Source organism: Amyelois transitella, chromosome 30 (assembly GCF_032362555.1).
Source record: "Amyelois transitella isolate CPQ chromosome 30, ilAmyTran1.1, whole genome shotgun sequence".
NCBI lineage: Eukaryota > Metazoa > Arthropoda > Insecta > Lepidoptera > Pyralidae > Amyelois > Amyelois transitella.
Window position 1 is genome coordinate 735514 of NC_083533.1, and position 26474 is coordinate 761987.

Below are 26474 nucleotides of genomic sequence, written 5' to 3' on the forward strand. Positions count from 1 at the left end.
TGCCATAAGGCACACTGAACTGAGAGACCTTTTGTAGTTAAATGTACATTTTAGTTTTAATTACCTTGTTTTAATTATGTAAAAATGGCAAAAGTTCTGGAAATAAAGGCTTTTTATTTTTATTTTATTTATTTAAATAATTGGCATTCCGTTTCAACTTAAGTTTCAAAATCATATTGTAGTAGAGGCCGCCCGCAACTTCGCCCGCGTGGAATCATTTCCGCGGGGACTCCGGGATAAAAAAGTAAGCTTTTCATGTTATTCTGGGTCTTCAGCTACCTACATACTAAATTTCATCGTAATCGGTCCAATAGTTTTTGCGTGAAAGAGTAACAAACATGCATACTGACATACTCACAAACTCTCGCATTTATAATATAAGTATAGATATATTATATATCTATATGCAATATAAGAATTTTTTATTTAAAGTGCGCCGTGTGGTTTCCAACACCAATAAAATAAAAATAAATAGGACCACCATCACCACCACCAAAATAGTATTAAGATTTAAATAGTGACAGGTCGCTAGTCCATCACCTTAAAAAAATCCCAAGTTTATAAGCCTATCCCTTAGTCGAATTCCACGACATCCATAAGAAAGAGATGGCGTGGCCCCTATTCTTTTTTTCTATCGATGCCTGGAACCACACGGCACATTCAAACACATTCCCGCTAACGCAACGAACATACCGAATACGGGTTTGAATCCCGGCCAGGGCATGATGAGAACATAACTTTTTCTGATTGTCCTGGGTGTTGGATGTTTATCTAAATAAGTATTTGTTAAAAAAATATAGTATCGCTGAGTTAATATCTCGTAACACAAGTTTCGAACTTACTTCGAGGCTAACTCAATCAGTGTAATTTGTCTAAAAAAATAAATAAATAAATACCCAAGTTCCCCTCCTCGATGTGCAGTATGTTGGTGAGGTACATGCCGAAGAACGGCACGCACGGGGGGTTGATGCTGCGCAGGCGCTCTTGATATCTGAAAAGAAAAAAAAAACAAAAAAAAAAATTAATTTATTTATTTTAAAAGTTCATTGCACAAAATAAAAAATGTATAGCACAATTGGCGGATTTAATGCTGAACTAATTTTTTTTTTATTGTAAACTTGACCTGACCGAAAAACTCGTTAGGTCTCGATAAACGTTTGGTATATTGCTGTCCTGTTCTCCCTCATTTATATATCTCATTCCGTTATTGCTATCTCGCTTTCACTCGTGCATCTATCTCTGTCACTCCCTCTTTGAACAGTACTCAGGGTTCGAGTGTCGAAACATAAGCATAAATACATAAAAGTCACGTTTATATCCTTTGCGGGCTAGACAGGGCCAACAGTCATAAAAATACTAATAGGCCGCATTCAGCTTTTGGCTTGATGATAGAATTGAGATTCAAATACATAGTGACAGCCTGTTAGCCCATTGCCTTAAAGAAGAATCTCAAGTATTAGTAGCCTTTCCCTTAGTCGCATTTTAAGGCATCCATAAGAAAAAGAAGTGGTTCTATTTTTTTTTTTGCACACACAAACGATGTTGTGTCGGAGGTTGTATATACGCTCCAATCCGTGAAATCTTTGCTTGCGCGATTTAGACTTCGCTGCTATTGGCTGAGCACATCATTTTCTTCGCTACGATCGACATAAGTTATGTCGCCACAGATACAATTCAATTACTCACGCACGTTTAATGTCCGGTATATTGCTATCCTACTCTACTCATACATTCATCTCTGTCCCTCGTTTTTAGTCCAACGAGGAGGATTCCTTAAATTAACAGCTGGATTCTAGACATCGTAACAGCAATACCAACCTTCCAAATAGAAGTGTGCTGACTGTTCAATTGTATGAAACTTTAGTTTTGTTTTTGTTCTAATAGATGGCGGTGTGCTTTATTATTACGCGCTATGGTTATTTCTGTCATGAATATAGTGTTTTTGATAAGCAATGTCTGATTGGCCTAACATTTTAAACCCACACATCACACGGTCGTCTCAAATTGAAGTTTAATTAATTTCAGTTGAAACCTACATACATACGTACATATAGTCACGTCTATATCCCTTGCGGGGTAATCAGGGCCAACAGTCATAAAAATAGGCCGCATTCAGCTTTTGGCTTGATGATAGAATTGAGATTCAAATACATAGTGACAGCCTGCTAGCCCATTGCATTAAAGAAGAATCTCAAGTATATACGCCTTTCCCTTCCTTCTTACGGGATCCATAAGAAAAAGAAGGAGTGGTCCTATTCTTTTTTTTAGTTGGCACACAATGATAAGCATAGGTGTAAATAACCTTCTAAATAGTGGTATAGCAATGACTTGTACCTTCTGAAATGGTCAGAGTTGAGTTCCCTGAACTCCTCCAGAGCCCTGACCAGCCTGATGGGCATCAGCTGGAAGGTGGCCTTCAGCCTGTGAACGGAGCCGCATTCCTCAATCTTCTTCTTCCTCCTGGCTTCAGTCCCGGTCGCATCCTCACCACTCTGGAGAGGAGCCCGGGGTATGCCTTTGACCATGGATGCTGGATTTGGGCGCCGCATCCTCTATATGACTTTATGTAAAGATGTGTAGCGGAAGCGATGATTCTGGTCGATCGCCACCAAAGAGTAGATCTCTCTGCAGGCTGGAGTGACGCCTGGGGAACCGCGCGACACACGATATTGTGTCGGAGGAAACAAAAACCTCACCTTCTGAAATGGTCAGAGTTGAGCTCCCTGAACTCCTCCAGAGCCCTGACCAGCCTGATGGGCAGCAGCTGGAAGGTGGCCTTGAGCCGGTGGACGGAGGCCGAGCCGCACGCGGCGACCACCGCCAGGACTCCGTTGAAGTTGTTCAAGTCGCGGAGTGCTACGGCCACCTGGTTTGGGAACATACATACAAACATCACTACATAGTCCCGGGGGAGGTCCCGGGTTCAAATCTCGGCCAGGGCATAATGAGAAACGAACTTTCTCTGATTGTCCTGGGTCTTGGATGTTTATCTATATAAGTATGTATTATTAATATATTATCGTTGAGTTAGTATCTCGTAACACAAGTTTCCAACTTACTTCGAGGCTAACTAAATCTGTGTAATTTGTCCCGTATATATTTATTTATTTATAGTATAAAACAAAGTCGCTATTTTAGTCTGTTTGTCTGTATGCTTAAATCTTTAAAATTACGCAACGGATTTTGATGCGGTTTTTTGTAACAGGTAGAGTGATTCAAGAGGAAGGTTTTTATGTATAATAACATTTATAATTTTGCACCCGTGCGAAGCCGGGGCGGATCGCTAGTAATGAATAAAAATTTTGAATTTGAATTTTGGAATTTGAATTCGATGTTTGACCTCCAGAAATCTGCACAGCACGGCCGCTCTTTCTTCTAAATTGTCACTCTCCACTATCCACTTCTCCATCCACCGCGTGAAGTTGGTCGTGTGCTTTATTATGCGCAGGAGATTCGGACTCGTGCGCTCCTTGTCTTTCTTCGTCCACACCGCTCCCACTAGTTCTGTGGGTAGAAGAATTGAGTAATGTTAGAATTGTATCACTTAATTTGAGATCAGTGGGCAGCGTGGTAAAAAAAAGCGCCGTGTGGTTCCCGGCACTTTTTTTCGCCAATTTATTATTATTTGACATTGAAATATTAACAAAATTATCATAATTAGACAGAGCCCTTATACGCTGCTATAGATGCAGCGTGATGTTATATAGCCTAAAGCCATCCTCGATAAATGGTCTATCCAACGCAAAAAGTATTTTTCAATTCGAACCTAGTTCCTGAGATTAGCGCGTTCAACAAACAAACAAACTCTTCAGCTTTATAATATTAGTAAAGATTAGAGAAAGCACCAGCTGGTACAGCTGGAACTCCAGCAGCGTGAGCTGGCGCCAGGCTCTGCCCCAGCACTGCGCCGCCTGCTACAACAGTAGTGGCAGGGTCTCACCCGAGGGCCGCACCAGCCGGTACAGCTGGAACTCCAGCAGCGTGAGCTGGCGCCAGGCTCTGCCCCAGCACTGCGCCGCCTGCTACAACAGTAGTGGCAGGGTCTCACCCGAGGGCCGCACCAGCCGGTACAGCTGGAACTCCAGCAGCGTGAGCTGGCGCCAGGCTCTGCCCCAGCACTGCGCCGCCTGCTACAACAGTAGTGGCAGGGTCTCACCCGAGGGCCGCACCAGCCGGTACAGCTGGAACTCCAGCAGCGTGAGCTGGCGCCAGGCTCTGCCCCAGCACTGCGCCGCCTGCTACAACAGTAGTGGCAGGGTCTCACCCGAGGGCCGCACCAGCCGGTACAGCTGGAACTCCAGCAGCGTGAGCTGGCGCCAGGCTCTGCCCCAGCACTGCGCCGCCTGCTACAACAGTAGTGGCAGGGTCTCACCCGAGGGCCGCACCAGCCGGTACAGCTGGAACTCCAGCAGCGTGAGCTGGCGCCAGGCTCTGCCCCAGCACTGCGCCGCCTGCTACAACAGTAGTGGCAGGGTCTCACCCGAGGGCCGCACCAGCCGGTACAGCTGGAACTCCAGCAGCGTGAGCTGGCGCCAGGCTCTGCCCCAGCACTGCGCCGCCTGCTACAACAGTAGTGGCAGGGTCTCACCCGAGGGCCGCACCAGCCGGTACAGCTGGAACTCCAGCAGCGTGAGCTGGCGCCAGGCTCTGCCCCAGCACTGCGCCGCCTGCTACAACAGTAGTGGCAGGGTCTCACCCGAGGGCCGCACCAGCCGGTACAGCTGGAACTCCAGCAGCGTGAGCTGGCGCCAGGCTCTGCCCCAGCACTGCGCCGCCTGCTACAACAGTAGTGGCAGGGTCTCACCCGAGGGCCGCACCAGCCGGTACAGCTGGAACTCCAGCAGCGTGAGCTGGCGCCAGGCTCTGCCCCAGCACTGCGCCGCCTGCTACAACAGTAGTGGCAGGGTCTCACCCGAGGGCCGCACCAGCCGGTACAGCTGGAACTCCAGCAGCGTGAGCTGGCGCCAGGCTCTGCCCCAGCACTGCGCCGCCTGCTACAACAGTAGTGGCAGGGTCTCACCCGAGGGCCGCACCAGCCGGTACAGCTGGAACTCCAGCAGCGTGAGCTGGCGCCAGGCTCTGCCCCAGCACTGCGCCGCCTGCTACAACAGTAGTGGCAGGGTCTCACCCGAGGGCCGCACCAGCCGGTACAGCTGGAACTCCAGCAGCGTGAGCTGGCGCCAGGCTCTGCCCCAGCACTGCGCCGCCTGCTACAACAGTAGTGGCAGGGTCTCACCCGAGGGCCGCACCAGCCGGTACAGCTGGAACTCCAGCAGCGTGAGCTGGCGCCAGGCTCTGCCCCAGCACTGCGCCGCCTGCTACAACAGTAGTGGCAGGGTCTCACCCGAGGGCCGCACCAGCCGGTACAGCTGGAACTCCAGCAGCGTGAGCTGGCGCCAGGCTCTGCCCCAGCACTGCGCCGCCTGCTACAACAGTAGTGGCAGGGTCTCACCCGAGGGCCGCACCAGCCGGTACAGCTGGAACTCCAGCAGCGTGAGCTGGCGCCAGGCTCTGCCCCAGCACTGCGCCGCCTGCTACAACAGTAGTGGCAGGGTCTCACCCGAGGGCCGCACCAGCCGGTACAGCTGGAACTCCAGCAGCGTGAGCTGGCGCCAGGCTCTGCCCCAGCACTGCGCCGCCTGCTACAACAGTAGTGGCAGGGTCTCACCCGAGGGCCGCACCAGCCGGTACAGCTGGAACTCCAGCAGCGTGAGCTGGCGCCAGGCTCTGCCCCAGCACTGCGCCGCCTGCTACAACAGTAGTGGCAGGGTCTCACCCGAGGGCCGCACCAGCCGGTACAGCTGGAACTCCAGCAGCGTGAGCTGGCGCCAGGCTCTGCCCCAGCACTGCGCCGCCTGCTACAACAGTAGTGGCAGGGTCTCACCCGAGGGCCGCACCAGCCGGTACAGCTGGAACTCCAGCAGCGTGAGCTGGCGCCAGGCTCTGCCCCAGCACTGCGCCGCCTGCTACAACAGTAGTGGCAGGGTCTCACCCGAGGGCCGCACCAGCCGGTACAGCTGGAACTCCAGCAGCGTGAGCTGGCGCGCCAGCTCCAGCGGGTGCAGCGCCAGCGGGTGCCACGCGAAGCGCTCGGGCTCCGCCACGTGCCGCAGCACGCCCGGCGGCGCGCGGTTGAACACGTGTGACACGCCGCCCGCCTGTACATACATTGTCTCATATATAGATAACACCCTCGTAAGTCTTCAAAATTTTAATGATTTATTCTAATTCTAAAAAAAAAACCAGAAATTTCAGGATTTTCAAAAACAGAGCATTAATTTGTCTTGATTATTCTAAATTAATGAAATCCGAAACAAAATATATATATATATATTTACCTTTGGCTAACAAAACTGAGAAAATTCTTACACAATGTGATATGTGTAAAAATACACTACGTAAATACACTACTTGTGTAAGAATTTTCTAAGAATAACTAACTTTAAGAAACTATAAACAAAACAATGTTAATTACGTCGGGGTCAACAGTTGCAGGAAGTTGTAGGAAGAAAAGTTATTTATAAACTACAGAAGACAGACGGACAAAAGAGGAGAGAAATAATCAAAATAAAAGCACTATACATATTTGAGAAATCAAATAAAAATATATGACAATAAATATAATATCGGACATATTTTTCTCTAACTAAACAAGCCATGGCAACCGTTGCTATGGCGTACATAAAGAAGGTTGCCTTCACCCAAAAACCATACATACATACATAAAATCACGCCTCTTTCCCGGAGGGGTAGGCAGAGACTATTTCCTTCCACTTGCCACGATCTCTGCACACTTCCTTCGCTTCATCCACATTCATAACTCTCTTCATGCAAGGTTTCGGGTACTCTTGACCTGACCCTTTTCCAGGACGTCCTTAATTTGAACAAGATACGTTCGTCTAGGTCTTCCCACTCCGACCTTTCCCTCCATCAACCATTACATGAATAATAAATCTTGCGTTAGCACTGACACATCAGCGCCTGTATCAACTAAGTACTCCGAAACACTTAGATCCATCCATCCTCACACTCACCTGATCAGCCTCGCTCTGCTCAGCCTTCCTCTGCAATGTCTTCAGCACGCTCTGGACCCACTTCCTCATCGGCTTCCCGTCCACTGACTCCAGGAATTCCCGCAGCCGTTCCAGCAGCTGCGGCTCCCGCTCGAAATCGTAGAAGTGCTGGTCCACCCAATGACGTAGGACGTTGATAACGCTGCATTTAATTTATTATTTATTTATTTATTAAGGTACACATACAGACAGATTACAGAATTGCATTATTATCCTTAGGAAATGTATACATATATAATGAACAAGTAAAATGTCCAACTTTAGTGTACACAGCATGATCATGTAAAATGAGTCATGATGAATTTAAATAGACCAGTTTTTTTTTATGAAATAATAACACAATGTAGATATTCTTATTGCATTCGTCAATGTCTTGTTACAATGGAGTTACTTATTCTCAAGTGTGCATAAATTAATCCCTATAAAATACTACACATTACCTCAATATATATCTCAATCTCAAGTAGTAAGTAGTTTGAAATAACTTTCTCAAATGATTTAACGATATTATACTCGTATGTGTTACTTTAAATTCATGGTGAAAATTTAATCAAGTGGTTCCCGGCACCAATAGAAAAAAGAATAGGATCACTCCATCTCTTTCCCATGAATATCGTAAAAGGCGACTAAGGGGTGGGCTTAACTTGGGATTCTTCTTTTAGGCGATGGGCTAGCAACCTGTCACTATTTGAAGCTCTGTCTACCCCGCAAGGAATATAGACGTGATTATATGCATGTATGTACTAATTATTGTAGAAAAGGGTATGTTGAGATGGTTCGGTCATGTGGAGAGGATGAATGAAAACAGGTTGACTAAGCAGATATACAAGGAGAGTGTGGAGGGAAAGGTCGGGGTGGGAAGACCTAGACGAACATATCTTGATCAAATAAGGGACGTCCTGGTGAAGGGTCAGGTCAAAAGTGCCCGAAACCGCCGAGCTTGCATGAAGAGAGTTATGAATGTGGATGAAGCAAAGGAAGTATGCAGGGATCGTGGCAAGTGGAAAGAGGTAGTCTCTGCCTACCCCTCCGGGAAAGAGGCGTGAGTTTATGTATGTATGTATGTATGTATGTACTAATTATTTATTAACTGATGCAAAAAATAACAGAACATTCATATTATACATTAAAAAACAATGAGCGGTATGACATCTTACCGAAATTTGACAGGCTGTTGAAATTTTTTCCTATATCTCTTCCAGTCCTCTCTGGCCGTGTTTTTGCTTAACTTCTCCGCGTCGGTACTCCCCGCACACTCTCCGCCCTCGCCTATTGTTTGAGAAACAAGAAACATTAAAAAATTACTTTAAAGAAATAAGGTAAAAATAATAATACCTACTAATGTCTTGTCTTTTAAGAGCTTCAGTATTCTAACACAAAAAACTAACATGATATTTAAGACAAGTATTTTAACTATATGGCAGATATATCTGCTCTGTCTACCCCGCAAGGGATATAGATGTGATTATATAAATGAATAACAGTTATTTTTAATTCAAAAAAAATTGGTAAGTCCTAAGTGAAACCCTTGTGAAAACCCCGTAGTAAAAATAGCGCTTATTATTTTTTTCAATTCAAAACGGTTAAATATTTTGATATGAATGCAAATTAGCATCATAAGAGCTTTTTAGTAACTTCAAATTTTGATATAAATTTATTTTTTCTCAAAGAAAGTTAAAGTAACATGATTAAACGCCTAATAAATATCAAAAGATATTTTTAATCAAAAATATGAAATAAATTCGCCGTTCTCTGAAGCCGAATACTAATCAATATTAAATAAAAAATTTCTTTGCAGGAGCATAAACAATACATTATTATTAAAATGTGATTTGAAAACCTACATGATGTGAAAATTTCTACGCATTACACATAAATTTACTACTTCGAAGTTGACATGTAAACTAGATAATTTTACTATTTATAAATAATAACAGGCGTTAAACGCGCACGTAACGTAACTTTATTTCATCTCGGACGTTTCGTCAAATCACGTTACAATGATCCGTGATCACCGTGCGAGTCATTATTTATAAATAGTATAGTGCAACGCGATATTTGAAAATGAGTTCTAGACAATTTTATTGAAATAAACATGCAATTAATTGTGCAAAGAGCTTCTAATTTAACATGACAAAGAATGATACTCTCTTTGTAATTTAATATATAACAAAAAAGGAGAAAGGGAGTAACCAGTGAGATGGCAATTGACAGAATTGGAAAAAAAACTAACATACTGTGCCGACCCCACGTAGAAAGTGGGAAAAGGTAATGACGAAGAAGAAAAACAAAAACAAAAATTATAAATTCAATTAAACCTCATATTTTTTTAATTTGATTGATAATTAAAATCTAAATAATCTAAAACTAAATTTAAAAAAACAAGGGGAAGAAAAGGTCATTCTTTTTTTATTTAATTAATAATATCAATCTTAATAAAGGATCTTAAATTAAATTAAAAAAAACAAGGGGTAGAACGAGATTAATGGTAAAATCTTTGTTTTGATTCACCGCTCAATGTTACAAAAAACAAGATTTACTTGTTGGTTGTAAACTAACTCGTTACTTTAAACATAACTAACCAGTCAAAGAGAAAACTCATATAAATACAAACTTAACACAAAACAGACCAATAGTTATGAATCTGACGCATAGGCACAAGAAGCAGATAACGCATGCAATGAAGACAAAGACTTATGGGATGAACGATAAAGTGAATTAAATAAAAGAAATTTCATTTGGGATCACTATATGAGGATAACTTTCGAAAAGGTAATGGACCCTTTTCGATAATTCACTTCATAAGTTTATTTTGTGACAAAAAGTAAGATAAAAATAGGAATGTGTGACAGGTGCGTACAGATTACATCTATATACTATTATAAAATTGAAGAGTTTGTTTGTTTGTTTGAATGCGCTAATCTCAGGAACTATTGGTAAGAATTGAAAAAAAAAACGGGGAAAGTTATTCATCCTCGAGGGCTTCAATGATGCCCAAAATAACTATTCCACGCGGACGAAGTCTACGAACGATAAATGGTCTATTCAACGCAAAAAGAATTTTTCAATTCGTATTCGTTAGTTCCTGAGATAAGCGCGTTCAAACAAACAAACTCTTCAGCTTTATAATATTAGTATAGATAGTTATTTAAATGTGTTGGCTCTGTCTAACCCGCAAGGGATATATACGTGATTATATGTATGTGTGTATGTTATACAAAATTGTTACATAATCTGTACGCACCTTTAAGATTATTAAAGGATTTTACGTCAGCGGCAGATAAACCTGATTTCACTTTTATATAAAGCAAAATATCTAACAGGACTCATTTATTTACATCAAATTAAATATATTTAGTAAGACTATTAGCAAAATCAGTATTTTAGACATTAATTTGTCTCTGAAATATCCATAATATCATATATTAAAGATTGAGATATGAGACTATTAGCAAACATTATCAATATTTTAGAAATCCAGTTAATCTATGATACATTTATTTAGGTACTTAATAAAGGTTAACAATCTTAATAAAATTTCTTTTAATAATAAATTTATATATTATTTATTCAAACTTTATTGTACAAAATACAAATGTGTAGCACAATTGGCGGACTTAATGCTAGAAGCTATTATCTGCTAGTCAACCGTTGGGTCTGACAGAAAACATTATATGGGGTCAAATTAAATAAATATATGTATACCTACACAAAATAAAAAATAAACTAATTATAATAAACATAAATAAATAGCTAAACCGATTAACGAAATCATAATATGGTTAAAAGCAAAACTAACTATTAATTAGTTAGTTAAATGCGTTATTTCATTTTGCGTTTTGTTCTCATTGCAATTTTAAAATTAACAATTGTCCTTTTCCATTTGTATTCAATACAATAAAGTTGAAATCAATAAAAAAAAAGACATAAATGAAGATTGTTAACACATATATATATCATCAGTACGTAAACAAATGTACAATCATTCCCGACTGTTTAAGGATAAGGACATAATTCGCACCTTCGTTGCAACAAAGTCACAACAACTCTTTTTTTAAATTTTACAGGAGAACGCTTTTTACAATTTTTTTTCATGTATTTATTCAATTTCTGGATTACTATTTATAGAAAGTTTAACATGTTTGCAATATTAATTGTTTACTTTCTCGGATGTTTTTGTTGCCCCAAGTAAAGGTATGATTCAAAAACAATGATGACAATTAGTTTTTTTTTTAGTGTTAATTTAATTACACAACTACTAAAACATTGGTCAAATAATGGCATCAATAAACAATAAACTACCCGAGATATACGAGGTAACATAACACATTATTTAAACGAGTCCAAAACGCCCGTTACAAAACGCTACTCAAGTGTGACGTCACAACTGAGTATCTTGTTCGCGTCATGAATTTAATTTGTATGGCAGCTACCTTAATTATTGCGTTTATGGATATGATGTCTTAATGAAACTTATTCCATATTTTTGTTTATTCGCTCCTGTCATAGTTATTTTAAATAATTTTTATTTTTTGTAATGGACTTTCCCATCGTACTTTGAATGAATATAAAACATATAGGGCGTCAACATTATATCTAACAAAAAAATCACATAACTTATTTAATTACGTGTATTCTATCATGTTATGCACTAATAAATAATGTTTTAAGACCTAGTCATCATCCCTATTTGGCATACTTAGTTCGTTTTTGCAATTCTGGCTATTTGTGATGACTTTGTTGCACCGAAAGTGCGTATGACATGGGTCGCCGTGCTGCCCTGGTATAACTAAAATGCCGTTATCTGCCAAATACTTGTTTTAAGTAAAACGTCAAAAACTGCGGTGAAAATTTAAACTGATGCCATTCATCAATGAGAACGCCTATTTATGACTTAAAGGTACCAAAAAGTCGTATATACAGATCGAAAGAGATTTTTTTTTCTTATTTTACTGGTAAAAAAGGTGTAAATCCTGATGTCAGATAACGGCATTTTAGTTATATCACGGCAGCGTGTATGTATGTATGCTACGTTACCGTGTTCCCGATGCATAGTGTGTTCCTTCCGCGTTTTGATCCGAGCCGCTGGCGCACAAACTGATCATCAGCCATTGCCAAGTCATAAAGCTTAACCGCAATTAAATCTAGCTAGATACGGTTCATCTTACATATATGTATATATATATATAGTGCCGTGTGGTTCCCGGCACCAATATATAAAAAAAAGAATAGGACCACTCCATCTCGTCCCCGTGGATATCGTAAAAGGCGACAAAGGGATAGGCTTATAAACTTGAGATTCTTCTTTTAGGCGATGGGCTAGCAACCTGTCACTATTTGAATTTCAATTCTATCATCGAGCCAAAAAGCTGAACGTGACCTATCAGTATTTTCAAGACTGTTGGCTCTGTTCACCACGCAAGCGATATAGACGTGAGACTATATGTATGTAGGTTACACAAAGTTCGCTTCGCGTACACATCCAACTCACCTATCTTCATAATTAATTCGTATCTAGCTAGATATAACATGCGATTCCTAACATTACTGTAATCTACATGTAGTGTAATGCATTAGCGTTCACACTGCATAAAGCTGACGACTTTGTTATGACGGGTGATTGACACATGACGGACATGATTACATACATACATACATATGGTCACGTCTATATCCCTTGTGGGGTAGACAGAGCCAACAGTCTTGAAAAGACTGAATGGCCTCGTTCAGCTATTTGGCTTAACGATAGAATTGAGATTCAACTAGTGACAGGTTGCTAGCCCATCGCCTAAAAAAAGAATCCCAAGTTTGTAAGCCTATCTCTTAGTCGCCTTTTACGACATCCATGGGAAAGAGATGGAGTGGTCCTATTTTTTTTTTGTATTGGTGCCGGGAATCACCCGGACATGATTACATATTATGATAATGCATTTATTTACGAGGATATTATTTTAATGCTAATGTGCAAAGTTTTTTTTTAATTTAATTCCTGCTGCCGTGTGGTTCCCGGCAACGATAGAAAAGAGAACAGGACCACTCCATGTCTGTCCCATGGATGTCGTTAAAGGCGACTAAGGGATAGGTCCATCGCCTAAAAGAAGAATCCCAAGTATATAATACTTGCGATTCTTCTTTTAAGCGATGGGCTAGCAACCTGTCAATATTTAAATCTCAATTTTATCATTAAGCCAAATAGCTGAACGTGGTCTCATCAATCATTTCACGACCGTTGGCTCTGTCTACCCCGCAAGGGATATAGACGTGATTATATATATGCAGGTGTGGTGATACCACGCAAATAATTGAATAAAAAAAAATATTTTTTTTGCTATTTAACGCTTGTTTGTAAATAGATATTTACTTTATAAGTTATATATTTGGTGACTTCACTGTAAGCTATTTTATAATCATACGCATGCTGTGTTCGCTCATAGAATAAATTAAAAACATATGTATAATGTTGCTTGTCATGATATCATTGTGTCAACCATTTTACGAAGCAAATAAAAAAAAACATCTTTAAACCTTGACAGTGATTAGCCAACATGTTCAGGAGTAACAAACTATTAATAAATTTATTTAATTTTATATATTCATAACATAACCACAATAATCTTACATTCTATCATTAAGCTTAACGTGGCCTTTCAGTATTATCAAGACTGTCAGCTATATCTTCCCCGTTATGGCTATAGACGTGACTATATGTATGTTTGTGTGTTTCTCACCTTGCCTGGGCGCGTCGTAAACTTCGCTCGGCTCAGGTATGTTGAACCTCTCTATGAGCAGGTCGAGGAGTTCCCCGGGGCTGCAGAACGACCTGTAGGTGGTGAGGAACGTCCTCACCAGCTTCAGGTCCGCGTAGATGTGGTACGTGAGCCGCTCCACCAGTTTTAGGAGGGTCGCGCCCTAAGAGAGATAAGTGTTATTATTATTATTATTTTTGTGTAGTGCCGTGTGGTTCCCGGCACCATTACAAAAAAAGAATAGGAGCACTCCATCTCTTTCCCACGGATGTCGTAAAAGCCGACTAAGGGATAGGCTTATAAACTTGGGATTCCTCTTTCAGGCGACGGGCTAGCAACCTGTCATTATTTGAATCTCGATTCTATCACAAAGCCAAACAGCTGAGCGTGGCCTATCAGTCTTTTCAAGACTAGTGGTTCTGTCTACCCCGCTAGGGATATAGACGTGATCATATGTATGTATGTATTATTATTTTTATAAACAATCTGTACTATTAAAATTATAAAGCTGAAGAGTTAGTTTGTTTGAACGCGCTAATCTTAAGAACTAGTGGTTCGAATTGAAAAATTATTTTTGTATTGAATAGACCATTTATCGAGGAAGGTTTTAGGATATATTACATCACGCTGCTACAGAAGGGCTGCAATGATGCCCAAAATAACTATTCCACGCGGACAAAGTCGCGGGCACAGCTAGTTTCACAATAAACCTATGTTTTATAAAGATTTCTTTCACCAAATTATCACATTTTATTCTTGAACTACTTATTAAGTTTATTAATTTATTTAAACTTCATTGTACAAAATACAAATGTATAGCACAATCGGCGGACTTAATGCTAGAAGCGTTATCTACCAGTCAACCATTGGGTCTGACAGAGAATAAGTTCTGGAGGCAACTCCACCCCCCGCTGCGTGGCGCTAAACTATCGCTGTTTCACTTTTATAATGACGAAAAACGGAACAGCGATAGTTATTCGTACGAGCAAAACGGCGTCGCGCGCCATTACTATTTATCGTGAATAAAAAATACCACTAGAACTATAAATGAGCTACTCAGCTCGTGATACCTATTGTCGCCTCTCCATCACATCTTTTTCTCGTCAGTTTCTCGCTAGTTTCTCACCATGATAGATCCTTTACCAATACCTACTGCCTCTACACAGACACATCTTTTTCTCACCTGTTTCTCGCTAGTTTCTCACCTTGATAAGAGGCGGGGGCGCGTTATCAGAATTCGGCCTGGTCGGCTCTTCTAACACGATGTTATCGGGCGAGTCGGGCACCGCGAACCGGTATAACGACGCCGGCGGCAGTTTTAACGGGTGTTGCCGTTCTAAGTCTAGCAGGATGCTGGCAATAACAAAATATATAACAATTAAAGAAATAGAATTGAGAATCTCAATTCTATCTTAAAGCCAAATAGCTGAACGTGGCCTATCAGTGTATACAAGACTGTTACCTCTGTCTACCCCGCAAGGGATATAGACGTGATTATATGTATGTACGTATTAAAGTAATAATAAATAATTATGAGTCGAGGCAGTAGCCCTAGGAATAGTCCAGCATGGGATTGGTATTAAGCATGACGAGTTCGCACATATAGTCTAAACTAATGGTATCCCCCAAGGAGATATGTTAGGCCCTTCGCTTATTATAGTTACAAAGATACAAACAAATATGCGGTTTAGCATTAGGTAATCTATACTAATATTATAAAGCTGAGGAGATTGTTTGTTTGTTTGTTTGAACGCGCTAATCACAGGAACTACTGGTTCGAATTGATTCAAAGATTTGCGTTGAATAGACCATTTATCGGGGAAGGCTTTAGGCTATATAACATCACCCTACAACTATAAGAAGCAAAGAAATAATGGAAAATGTGAAAAAAAAACGGGGAAAATTATTCATCATTGAGAGCTTCAATGATGCCCAAAATAACTATTCCACGCGGACGAAGTCGCGGGCACAGCTAGTTTAGTGATATATCGCACATTCATTTTAAGCATTTGGGTGTCCCCCAAGGAGGTATTCTCAGACCGTTCAAGGAACAAATTACAATATAAGTGAATGGAGTCCATCAAGGAAATATGTTTGGCCCTTCACTTTTTACAGTTATTTATATACAAATACACATACCTATCGACAGTTCTGTCCAGCATGGGCTTGGTATTGAGCATGACGAGGTCGCACATCCAGTTCCTCTTCTCCGCGCACGAGGCACACGACAACACCACGGCGGGGCCCACGCGCGGGCACAGTTCTACTAGGTTCCGGCCCTCTGTTGGGACAAAAATTATTAGCGTTATGATACATGTGACGTGTGGTTCCCGGCACCCTTAGAAAAAAAATAAGACCACTCCATCTCTTTCCCATACATACATATAATCGCGTCTATATCCCTTGAGGGGTAGACAGAGCCAACAGTCTTGTCAAGACTGATAGGCCACGTTCAGCTATTTGGCTTTAAGATAGAATTGAGATTCATTCCCATGGATGTAATTAAAGGCGACTACGGGATGGGCGTATAAGCTTGGGAATCTTCTTTTAGGCGACAGGCTAGCAACCGTATGTATCCCTTGCGGGGTAGACAGAACCAACAACCCACGTTCAGCCGTTTTACTTAATGATATACAAATAATTGAGATACAAATAGTAAAAGACCGCTAGCTCATCGCCTAAAATAAACAATCCCGAGTTTTTAAGGCCATCTCTTAGTCGCCTATTACGACATCCACAAGATAGATAGATAAAATACGAATAAAAGACAATAGCCTTTAACTGAGAATCATTTTTGAAGTAAACCTGTCACCATCTCAATTTCAATTTAATCTAGAAGCCATTCCGTTGTCTACACTAATATTATAAAGAGGAAAACTTTGTTTGTTTGGTTGTAATGAATAGGCTCAAAAACTACTGGACCGATTTTAAAAATTCTTTCACCATTCGAAAGCTACATTATCCACGAGTAACAAAGACTATATTTTATTTTGGAAAAAAATAGGGTTCCGTAATATATTTGGATTTTTCGGACACAAACTGAAAAATATCAACCAAAATGTTACTTATTTTGCGTACGCTGCCTAAACTACAAAAGATAGAACCATAAAATGTTTTAATTAATTGTAGATCTTATAAATTATCTACAAAAAAGTCCGCGACACACTATACCTATCTATGTCGAGTGAGGCACAACAACCACATTTTTATTTAAAAATCTTGAATTTTTTTGGTCTACATTTAAACGCGTTTTTTTTTACTCATGCTATTAATCAAAATAATTAATTTCATCAATAAGTACAGTTTATGTAGATAATATTTGGTCTTTGAATGATTAAAATTGGACGTTTGGTTTTGAAGTTGTGGTGAAATTAAAATATTACGATTTTTCTAATAGAGATATATTTAGTATCGGCTGTGCATCCGTGCGAAGCCGGGGCGGGTCGCAAGTATTTTATCAAAGCGACGTGTATCAAAAAGCCAGAAGGAAGAAGATCGAGTACCTTCAGTGTCAGGCCTGTCTATCAGCTCCATCTTCCTCACGTACAGCTTCTCCTTCAGCTTGAGCTGGTGCTGCGAAGAACCACCTGAGACTAGAGTACCACTGTTCACGCCCACCTGCAATATGCAAAACCATTTTAGAACTACGAGTATATAAAAACCGAAAGAGCCTTGTGGTTCCCGGGACAAAAAAAAGAACAGGACCTCTCCATCTCTTTCCCATGGGTGTCGTAAAAGGCGACTAAGACTAAGCTTATAAACTTGAGATTCTTATTTTAGGCGACGGGCTAGCAACCTGTCACCATTTGGATCTCAATTCTATCATCAAGCCAAACAGCTGAACGTGGCCTATCAGTCTTCAAGCTCTGCCTGCCCAGCAAGGGATATAGACGTGATTATATGTATGTATGTATCTATATTTATTTAGTACTTACCAGAGAGTTGACAGGTTTACACAGTAGCAACAGGCCGTCGAACAAGAACGCTCTCCGCTCCGCTATACGCTTGCCGGGGCCGAGTTTTGATAGCGTGTCCTCTGCAAAATTATATATCAAATTAATATTATATAAAGTTAAATAGTTCGAAGTTAGTTTTAGTTTTTTACAAGCTATTTCGTTTGCTTCACTTTTTATCCTCCATTTTAAATGTTAAATTCTGTCATTACATTTCTTTTAAAAAATGTACTGTGTTTTCCTTCTCACCCTTCAATTCTTTATTATTTAAAGCATTACACATACATTCATATAATCGCGTCTATATTCCTTGCGGGGTAGCCAGTGCCAGCAGTCTTGAAATACTGGCCATACTACATACATTTCACAAGAAGTACATAAATAGATTATTACTGATAATCCGGCTCGAAGGACCATTAAGATAGAAGGTTTCATTGAGCTACAAGGTATTCATTACTGATAATCCGGCTCGAAGGACCATTACGATAGAAGGTTTCATTGAGCTACACGGTATTCATTACTGATAATCCGGCTCGAAGGACCATTAAGATAGAAGGTTTCATTGAGCAATACGGTATAAATTACTGATAATCCGGCTCGAAGGACCATTAAGATAGAAGGTTTGATTAAACAATACGTGATTCAGAGGTGGTATTTAGAGCACTGAACATTGTGTAGGCATACCTCTGATGAACTCGTTGCAGTTCTGGCCGATGTCGCGGCCGTCCCAGTTGTCCACGACGCGCGCCAGCTCGCTGCACTTCTCCACGGCCAGCTGGCGCCGCGCGCGCGCCGCCATGCGCTGCGTCGCGTCCCTGGGGGCACATACATACACACAAATAATTTAAAACTATTAAAAAATGCCAATCCATAATTTTGTGTCGCGTCCCTGGGGCCACGCAGGCACATACACACACACACATATACATACATATAGTCCATTTAAAACTATTCAAAATTTGCAAATCCATAAAAAAAAAATTAATAGATATAAGTCAATTAATCTGAACAATGTATTCTCTCGTCCACATTTCTATTCTAAATTTGGATAGTTGGGAAGTTGACGTTGTTGAAGAAAATGCTGCAGTGCAGTTAGTTACCGCTTCTTCTGTAAACTTATATTTAAGTTATTTTTTTGACGTCAACCAACGTTGTGAAACCAAAAGACATGACAATTAGTAAGTAATATGAAGTATCCCATAATAATGAATAAAATTTAAGAAATTAATAATAAGTAATTCTAGGACGAAGATGCTACTTATTTCAATAAAAATCTCTTCCAGTGGAGGAGATGAATCTTTTCTCAAATTCTCTCATTTTCTTAAATTGATATGTTTTATGTAACGAAAAATTTATATTGTGACTTACATTTTGGGCCCATTTGCAGTAGCTTTTAACAAGAGTTTCTTTATCGGATGTAGATTGCATTCCACTTGTTTGAAACTTTCCCTGTCGTCACTAGCCGGAGCTATCTGAAGTAACGCTAACACGTAATTATGGTAGAGGAACACGTGGGCAAGGGGCGCTGAAAAATATAAAATAAATATATGCATTAATCCGGCTCGAAGGACCATTTTGATAAAAGGTTGACTTTCAATCAAAAAAGGAGGACAGAATAATAAAGTTAATTAACTATCATTTGCCGTTAAACTTTCAAGTTAAATTTTGGAATAAATAAAAAACGAATCTATTAATCCGGCTCGAAGGACGAAGATGAATAAAACCGCCTGAGTAACGTACGGAACTGTACCAAGTTTATTGAGTACATATTGATGATGGTTGCGCGTGTAACGTAAACGCTGAGTCGGCATTTGCTTTACGTACTGGAAAATGTTTAAATGTGCGTTTGCGCATACAATAACTTACCAAGAAGAAGCTTGGGAAGATAATATTTGACAGCTAATCGAAATCCATGGCCCCCCGTGTCCAATCGTTCAGACAGCTGAAACAATAACACCAATGGTTAAATATAAACTAAACTTACATACATACATACATATATATGTATATAGTCACCCCTATACCCCTTGCCGGTTAGACAAAACCGACAGACTTGATAAGACTGAAAGGCCACGTTGAGATGTATGGCTAAATGATGGAATTGAGATTCAAATAGTAACAGGTTGCTAGCCCATCGCCTACAAGAAGAATCTTAGTTTATTAGCATTTTCCCTAATCGCCTTTTACGATATCCAAAGATTTGAAGTGGTTCTACTCTAAAGCGCCGGGAACCACGGCATTAACGTCCTTCCGTCCTTCAATCCTTGTACCCTGTTCCGGTCATAACACCTCTAATATTTATTTATTTAAACTTCACAGCACAAAATACAAATATATAGCACAATTGGCGAACTTAATGCTAGAAGCATTATCTACCAGTCAACCATTGGGTCTGACAAATAATTTGGTCTAATAACAAGAAGAGGTCTTGTCCCAATTTAACAATGTCGTCATCACTATAAAAAAAACGTCATCTATGTAGCAGAAACGACAGTTCGGGCTCGACCGTCACCAAAGGGAAGATCTTCCTGTAGGCTGGTGTGATAACTGGGGAACCGCGCGACAGATGAGTCGGAGGTTGTATACCTTATATGATCCAATCCGTAAAATCTTAATTATCGAAATTTAGCATAGCATTTAGCGCATGAACATGGGTTATCAGTCTTTTCAAGACTGTTGGCTCTGTCTTTCCCAAAAGGGATATAGACATGACCATATGTATGTATACATACATACATACATAATACATAAAATCACGCCTCTTTCCCGGAGGGGTAGGCAGAGACTATGTATGTATGTATGTTCATATATACAAAAGTAACGCTCACCATAGGATCAGCCACTATCCTCTGCAGCTCGTCCCGCGACTCCTTACGCGTGACGATGTTCGCGTAGCGGACGTAAGCACGAAATTCCTCAACTTCTGCTAACTCTGAAACAATATTACTTTGTTATTATTCTTCTTAAATTTAAGAGCTAACTCTTGTCAGTGTTGTTAAGTGGAGCGTCGTTCATGTATCACTTTTCTCTGTTATTTTTTTTTATTGTTGGTATGTTGTAAATAACATTTATAGGGTTTAAATTACAAATAAAAAAAACATAGCGAACATGAACTGAATAAATGAAAAACTAAATTTATTGAAACTTTACGCATGTTAAATAGTTATTAATATAAATAGTATAGAATAAACAATTATACATTTATAAAATGGCCAGCACACATTGAAATCAGTTCTTAAGCCAGAAATAATTATATCATCTACATACCTTCGAAACAGCTGCCGATGTATGGCGTTGGCGAGTCTTGAGACATCTCCATGGCGTCTTCAAGGTTACCCAGGAGAGTGGTCGTCAACTCGTATATGTCCACTATGTTGCCGAAGATGAGAGAGATAGACTGCGGAGCGAAGGAAATGGAATTATATATTATGGTTACCTGCCCTTGGAGCATGACATGCGCGACGCCGTTTTTATCGCGCGTAAAACTATCGCTGTCCCTTTTCACTTCATAATTAAAAGCGAAAAAGACGATAAAAACGGCTACTCGCGTGCCATGCTGTGGGGATTTGGAAAACATTTTACAATGTAATGCGACAGAATTGTCCAAAAATCGGTCGAAGGGGGATTTATATTTCAACTAATATTATAAATTCGAAAGTTGCTTTGTTAGTTTTCTCTGCACGCGTTATCGTCTGAACCAATCTAGCGTATATATAATTTAGAAGAACATAGGGTACTTTTTTACACAGGTTAAAACTATATATTATCGTGAACTTTGCGTAATATCTGTAGGTGGCGTTAAATTTGCGCAAGCGAAGCTACGAATAAAAGCTAGTTAGACAATTTTTTTTTTATATTCTATCTGCATCACGGAATAACTTTTGCTCCGATTTAAATGTGGTTTTCACAGATGAGGTTGACTTGGTCCGAAAAATATTGGAAAATCTAAACTAAATTGGATCACCCCAAGGGCCAAACTTAGGCCCAACATATATTTTATCAAACAAAATTAAACACATATAACTCACCTGACTATCCTTATGTAGTATCTTCTCCAACTCGTCCTTAAACACCCTGATTATAAGATGTAGCTCCCGCAGGAAGTGCTTCTCGTCAGCCAACAGATCCCTCACTAGCTCGGCATAACTGAGGGACGCTCTTCGCCCCCTCTCCGGAGGGGGGGCCGCGGCGGGGGACGAGACTAGTTCGGATTCTTGATAGAACATGTCCATTAGCACCTGTGTCAAAAAGAAAATATGATGAGAGATTACATTAAATTCTCAATCCCATAAAGCTAAACATGGCCTTTGGGTCTCTTCAAGACTGTTGGCTATGTCTATCCTGTAAGAGGTAAGATTTGTGTGCAAAAATTAGGCTTTTGTACCGTACGGTTCCTGGCACTTTCAAATAAAACCTTTTCACCTCACCCCTGAGGGTTTAACTAATTTCATAGAGTGTAAAAACCATGACAGGTTTACCAGGTAAGATAACCCTGTTTAGAATATCACATTCTATCATTAAGCTTAACAGCTGAAAGTGCCCTATCAGTCTTTTCAAGACTGTTGGCTCTGTCTACCCCGCAAGGGATATAGACGTGACCATATGTTTGTATGTATGTAGAATGTCACATGTGTCCCTCAAACCCGCCTTATCAATTAAATTATCTTTCCACTTGCCACATTTACGAACGGAGAACTGTCCCCATGCGTTATTCCAACAAGCTCTATAATTATAACTGGAAAATAACATTATGCCGTGTGGTTTCCGGCACCAATACAAAAAAGAATAGGACCACTCCATCTCTTCCCCATAGATATCGTTAAAGGCGATTAATGGATAAGCTTACAAAGTTGGGATTCCTTTTAAGGCGATGAGTTAGCAACCTGTCGCTATTTGAATCTCAATTCTATCATTAAGCCAAATAGCTGAATGTGGCCTATCAAGTATGGCCTATTGTAGTCTTTTCAAGACTGTTGGCTCCGTCTACCCCGCAAGAGATATAGACGTGACCATATGTATGTATAATAACATTATAACAAACGTACCTTATCGGCACACATTGCAGTCTTCACATCGCTACTAGTTATGGTCTCGTAGCCGGACTTCTGTGATATCTTCTTGACAAAGTTCCCTGCCAACCTCAGTATGTCAGCGCTAACGTACTCCAAGATGGCCGCCATGAAGACGGTGACCGATGTGTCGATCTTGTATTGGAGGACCTCCTGTTTGGAATAACATACATACATAAAATCCCACACGCCTCTTTCCCGGAGGGGTAGGCAGAGACTACCTCTTTCCACTTGCCACATTCTCTGCATACTTCATTCGCTTCATCCACATTCATAACTCTCTTCATACATGCTCGGCGGTTTCGGGTACTTTTGACCTGACCCTTTACCAGGACGTCCTTAATTTGATCAAGATACGTTCGTCTAGGTCTTCCCACTCCGACCTTTCCTTGTTTGGAATAAAGAAATATGTATACATACATACATACATAAAAATCACGCCTCTTTCCCGGAGGGGTAGGCAGAGACTACCTCTTTCCACTTGCCACTATCCTAAATATGTATAGGAGCAATTAATTAATCAATGCTCTTAGGGTAAGGGAAACATCGTTGAAAAACCTGCACATTCAAGCAACTGAGTGTACAACCGTATGGTCCAATATGGTTTAGGTTTACCTGCAAAGGTTGGGGAGGACAGACGGAAGTTTGCGCTTCGTGAAAAAACCTGACTCACCCAATAGAATAGAATAGAATAGATTTATTTTCAAAATTGGATACAAGGTATCACTTATTGACGTCACATAACTTAAATCTAATTATAACTACTACCGCTTCCAAAGCGCATGTGTAGAAGAAGCGACGGAACAAACTACACTGCAGCATTTTCATAGGACGTCAATTTACAAATATAGATCTCTTAAATCTAAATCGTGGACGAATGCACATTGTCTACATTAAAAAACATGTATGAATGTAGAACACGGGAACACGGTCAATACGGGTCTTGTAACCGGGACTATAGCCAGGTGGAAGAAGAAGCTGAATGTCAGCTGCAGCCAGTGCTTGGTCTCTTTAGTTTATAGAACCCAAATCCGGTATACTTGTTCAGCCAATCGTTACAAACCCTTATCTTCTTCAGAGCCTGGTGTAATCTATCAACAGGCTAGGAAAGATCCGGCTTTTGCACCTGAGAGACCCTCGGTACTGGCATGACACTCTAGGCTATCAGACTCGAAATTAAGGTGGCTCACTGCTTTTATACATTAAATGGAACTAGTGAAAGAAATTATTATCGATAGTTTCACCATGAACCTGTGTATGTTCAATGTACATATATTAAGGGTTGTGTTATACGGCCCATGGTCACGAGACCTCACCTTCTGCAAAGCCTGGTGCAGCCGGTCAGCGGGCAGCGCGAGGCAGCGCCGCCTGCGCTGGGAGACGGCGTCCCGGGCGTCCGCCACGGCCCAGCGGTCCAGCGGCGTGGGGAACGACCGCGCCACGCGCTCCTCCACATCCTGGTGGCGGACAATCAATATGTTACTTGTTTTACCAGCAACTTAGCCCGCGTTCATTTAACGCCACCCACTTAAAGCCACAAAGATAATGCAATCTACAAAAAGACTACTAAATGAGCAACACCTACAAACAGCTGTGTGGTTTCCAGCACTTTAGAATAGGACCGCTCCATATCTTTTGTATGGATGTCGTTAAGGGCGACTAAGAGATAGACTTTAAGCCATACAGTAGAATGTGGCCTTTCTAACTTTTCAACGTAGACAACATGTTTACTTTGTCTTCCGCACCAAAGGTTATAGACCTGATTCTTTGTATGTATATTTACCAAGAAGGATCTTATGCCTTTACCACAGAACAAGATACCAAAACACATAGACTACTCGTTAGGAGGTCCACGTAATACCCCTGTGACGGTCTAAAGGCAGACGGTCTAAAGGCAGCAATACCTGTACAGTGAGAGGTGATGGCGCGGCGCACAGCATCGCTAACAGACGGAGACACAGAGACTCCACATACTGCAGTGCACTCTCCTCCGCGCTCAAGGTCGGGTGCACTTGTTCTAGGACCTGGAAAAATTGAAAAATTTGATATACAAAAATTCAAAATTTTTATTCATTATTATAGGATAATTCATCTTCTTCTTCTACGTCATTACCTTTTCCCACTTTCTACGTGGGGTCGTCACAGTATGTTAGTTTTTTCCAATTACTTCATATCGCTTAATAATTGACAAAACATATGGTTTCACAACATTGGTTGACGTCAAATAGATAAAGTTCCAAGACTTGATTGAACTATGCCCAAAGAATTTGGGGTGGATTGTTTGTTTCACAATTTTGTACACATATCATGTCTTTATCCCTTACGGGATAGACAGAGCCAATAGTCTCCTAAAGACTTAAATCGCGCTTTATGATGGGCAAGCAACCTATTTTGAATTTCAATTCCATCATAATGCCATACATCTGAATGTGGCCTTTCAGTCATTTCAAGACTGTTGGCTCTGTCTACACCACAGTATAACTTCGCAGGAGATAGACGTGAATATATGGATGTAAATAATTTACAAGGGATAGGCTTACAAACTTTGGATTCTTTTTTAGGCGATGGGCTAGCAACCTGTCACTATTTGGATCTCAATTCTATCATTAAGCCAAATAGCTGAATGTGGCCGATCAGTCTTTTCAGGACTGTTGGCTCTGTCTACCCCACAAGGGATAAAGACGTGACCATATGTATGTATGTATGTAATAATTTACAATGTGTGACATAATATAATAATATTATTCAATGTCCATTCTATGTTTGTACTATGGCTACACTTCTATTATCTTCAAAGTGTACTCAGAAACAAAGGTCTTTCTATATTAAGTTTTCCAGGAATTCCCCTTGAAACAGTTTGATGTAAATAGAAGGCATAACAGGGGCACACCAAATTATATCACTATTGATATCATATCTTTACCTTGACTGAGAAATCATGCCGTAAAATCAACACCTGGACACCCTTGCATCAATTAAATAACGTTATTATCACTTAATCTTATTAAAAAGATCTATTGCGATCATTAAAACCACTATATTACAGACAAATGTAAAGAAATTCGTAAATTGCGAAAGAAAAATAGCGTACTGTCGTTTTGTATACAAAAGAAACGAACCTTGCGCAAGGGTCCCACGAATAGCCCGCGCCATTTCTCGGCGTTCTCCGGGTCCTGGAAGTCGTACCCTCGACTCTCCTCCACGGTCGGCAGCATCCTAACCAGCTCCGCCGCGAAATCATGTAAACACTGTCTTGATTATCACTCTAACACAATATACACCATTTCGTCTATTTTGGAAACTTACAGCTTCCAAACACACAACTTTTAATGACACCACAATAAATGGATAAGTTAATCCCAATTTATCACCGAGACACAGTAATTACAATTAAAAATATGTCTAGAAATTAATTGAAATGTAAATTCTTTGACTCATTTGATCGGCAAAACGACGCCATTTTCAATCTATTTTGTTGTCGCGTTCCTGTTGATTGAATGGGGATGATTGCATTGAATGTCGCGTTTACGTTTTTCTACTTAGAAGAATAACATTTTTTCTTCTGAAAATCATTTTCAAACTGTTTTATTGGAGAATTCCTGGATTTTATTGTTGTTATTGTGTAATATATAA

At 40.5% G+C, this 26474-nt stretch overlaps 1 protein-coding gene across 1 annotated transcript in view; it reads right to left on the reverse strand.

Annotated features, from left to right (window-relative positions):
• Nucleotides 1-26338, reverse strand: part of LOC106143123 (protein son of sevenless) — a 49721-nt gene extending 23383 nt beyond the window's left edge. Inside the window, exons 1-21 of the mRNA XM_060953046.1 lie at nucleotides 25961-26338; nucleotides 24746-24865; nucleotides 24158-24298; nucleotides 22818-22994; nucleotides 21801-22010; nucleotides 21040-21169; nucleotides 20601-20704; nucleotides 19639-19714; nucleotides 19141-19297; nucleotides 18457-18587; nucleotides 17755-17855; nucleotides 17323-17437; nucleotides 15959-16100; nucleotides 15025-15172; nucleotides 13802-13982; nucleotides 8231-8342; nucleotides 7035-7215; nucleotides 5993-6158; nucleotides 3341-3504; nucleotides 2697-2866; nucleotides 897-991 (exon numbers count right to left, since the gene is read on the reverse strand). Of these exons, the coding sequence (XP_060809029.1) occupies nucleotides 897-991; nucleotides 2697-2866; nucleotides 3341-3504; nucleotides 5993-6158; nucleotides 7035-7215; nucleotides 8231-8342; nucleotides 13802-13982; nucleotides 15025-15172; nucleotides 15959-16100; nucleotides 17323-17437; nucleotides 17755-17855; nucleotides 18457-18587; nucleotides 19141-19297; nucleotides 19639-19714; nucleotides 20601-20704; nucleotides 21040-21169; nucleotides 21801-22010; nucleotides 22818-22994; nucleotides 24158-24298; nucleotides 24746-24865; nucleotides 25961-26056 (2917 nt within the window). The 5' untranslated portion in view covers nucleotides 26057-26338. The remainder of the gene's footprint in view (nucleotides 1-896; nucleotides 992-2696; nucleotides 2867-3340; nucleotides 3505-5992; nucleotides 6159-7034; nucleotides 7216-8230; nucleotides 8343-13801; nucleotides 13983-15024; nucleotides 15173-15958; nucleotides 16101-17322; nucleotides 17438-17754; nucleotides 17856-18456; nucleotides 18588-19140; nucleotides 19298-19638; nucleotides 19715-20600; nucleotides 20705-21039; nucleotides 21170-21800; nucleotides 22011-22817; nucleotides 22995-24157; nucleotides 24299-24745; nucleotides 24866-25960) is intronic.
• Nucleotides 26339-26474: the final 136 nt, after the last annotated feature.